Source organism: Lolium rigidum, chromosome 1 (genome assembly GCF_022539505.1).
Source record: "Lolium rigidum isolate FL_2022 chromosome 1, APGP_CSIRO_Lrig_0.1, whole genome shotgun sequence".
Taxonomy (NCBI): Eukaryota; Viridiplantae; Streptophyta; class Magnoliopsida; order Poales; family Poaceae; genus Lolium; species Lolium rigidum.
This window is the reverse complement of record NC_061508.1, coordinates 217,647,058-217,649,244: the sequence shown is the minus strand read 5'-3', so window position 1 is coordinate 217,649,244 and position 2,187 is coordinate 217,647,058. Positions and strand designations below refer to the sequence as shown.

General features: G+C 58.2%; 1 protein-coding gene across 1 annotated transcript; it reads left to right on the top strand.

The window, feature by feature from the left end:
* Positions 1-219: 219 nt before the first annotated feature.
* Positions 220-1,758, top strand: LOC124654969 (tryptophan decarboxylase 1-like). Its single transcript, XM_047193944.1, has one exon. The coding sequence runs from the start codon at positions 220-222 to the stop codon at positions 1,756-1,758; it is 1,539 nt and encodes a 512-aa protein (XP_047049900.1).
* The last annotated feature ends 429 nt before the right edge of the window (positions 1,759-2,187 follow it).

Sequence of the window (2,187 nt, the reverse complement as noted above, 5' to 3'; positions counted from 1 at the left end):
TACCTGCCGTATGCATGTCACCATGTCCACACCAAACCATAGTCCATAGCAACAAGCTCTCATCTCCGGATCAACTCCTCCGAACAAGAGCGATCACCAAGCTATATATACGAGAAAACCTAGCTAGCTCGCATCGTCTTCTTGCTAGTTAAGCCTATACCCTTCCTTTCTCTCTCTGTACGTGTGCTAAGGGCTGAAACCCGCAAGAAAGGAAACGATATGGGTAGCTTGGGCACCAACCCCGCGGCCGCCTTCTCCGCCTTCGCCGCCGACGACAAGGCGCCCTTCCAGCCGCTCAACCCGGAGGACGTCCGGGCCTACCTGCACAAGGCCGTCGACTTCATCTCCGACTACTACACAAACATTGAGTCCATGCCTGTGCTCCCCAACGTCAAGCCCGGCTACCTGCAGGACGAGCTCGGGGCGTCGCCGCCCACCTACTCGGCTCCCTTCGACGTCAGCATGAAGGAGCTCAGGACCTCCGTCGTCCCAGGCATGACGCACTGGGCGAGCCCCAACTTCTTCGCCTTCTTCCCCTCCACCAACAGCGCTGCCGCCATCGCTGGCGACCTCATCGCCTCGGCCATGAACACCGTCGGATTCACGTGGCAGGCCTCGCCCGCGGCCACAGAGATGGAGGTGCTCGCGCTCGACTGGCTCGCGCAGCTCCTGCGCCTGCCCACGACTTTCATGAACCGCACCAGCTCGGGCCGTGGCACCGGCGGAGGCGTCATCCTCGGCACCACCAGCGAGGCCATGCTCGTCACGCTCGTCGCCGCCCGTGACGCCGCTCTGCGTCGGACCGGCTCCGTCGGCGTGTCTGGCTTGCCGCGGCTGACCGTGTACGCGGCCGACCAGACGCACTCCACCTTCTTCAAGGCGTGCCGCCTTGCCGGCTTCGACCCCGCACACATCCGCTCCATCCCCACCGGGCCGGAGACCGACTACGGGCTCGACCCGGCCAAGCTTCTCCAGGTCATGCAGGCCGACGTCGACGCCGGCCTCGTGCCTACATACATCTGCGCCACGGTTGGTACCACCTCCTCCAACGCCGTCGACCCGGTGGGCGCCGTCGCCGATGTCGCCGCCATGTTCAATGCGTGGGTCCACGTCGACGCCGCCTACGCCGGCAGCGCGTGCATCTGCCCGGAGTTCCGCCACCATCTCGACGGCGTGGAGCGCGTGGACTCCATCAGCATGAGCCCACACAAGTGGCTTCTCACATGCCTCGACTGCACCTGCCTATACGTCCGTGATGCCCACCGTCTAAGCGACTCGCTCGAGACGAACCCGGAGTACCTCAAGAACGACGCTACCGACTCCGGCGAGGTCACCGACCTTAAGGACATGCAGGTCGGCGTCGGCCGGCGATTCCGTGGGCTCAAGCTCTGGATGGTCATGCGCACCTACGGCACCGCCAAGCTCCAGGAGCACATCCGCAGTGACGTGGCCATGGCCAAGATGTTCGAACATTTCGTCCGTGCCGACGACAGATTTGAGGTCGTGGTGCCCAGGAACTTTGCTCTCGTGTGCTTCAGGATCAAGGCCAATGGAGGCATGACGGAGGAGGACGCCGATGAGGCCAACCGTGTGCTCATGGACAACCTCAACAAGACTGGCAAGGCGTACCTTGCGCACACCGTGGTCGGCGACAGGTTCGTGCTCCGCTTCGCCGTGGGGTCGTCGCTGCAAGAGGAGAGGCACGTGAGGAGCGCCTGGGAGCTCATCAAGAAGACCACTAGCGAGATCATGGGTTAAGTGGACGGATCTAGAAACTGCAAGATCGAACTACACAAATTAATCCCTAGATTAGGGTACAATTGTTCTTTTATCTTATTTTTTCATTGCTCGGTTCTATAAAAAAATTTGGAGATATGTTTTTTTTTTTTCCATTTTGTGAGCTATACCGTCCAGTTTCGTTATCAAATAAACTAGCTTTGACTGTAAGAGCAGGCATGCATATTGATTAATAAATACGGATTTGCTGGAAATCAGACGCCTTATACTTAATAAGTTTAAGTCGAGTGCTTGGAGATTCGTATTTTGTGCTTGTAGATTCGTGCTCTGACTTTTGGGTTGTTGTGTGTGTTTGTGTTTGTGTTGTTGTTGGCCCACGCGTAAGCGGGCTGACTTGTTTTTTGCGGGTTTTGTGAAGTGGGCTCGTGGTGACGGTTTCTATCTATAAAG

Coding starts and splice junctions, on each gene's coding strand:
- LOC124654969 (XM_047193944.1), top strand. CDS start 220: ATGGGTAGCTTGGGCACCAACCCCGCGGCCGCCTTCTCCGCCTTCGCC.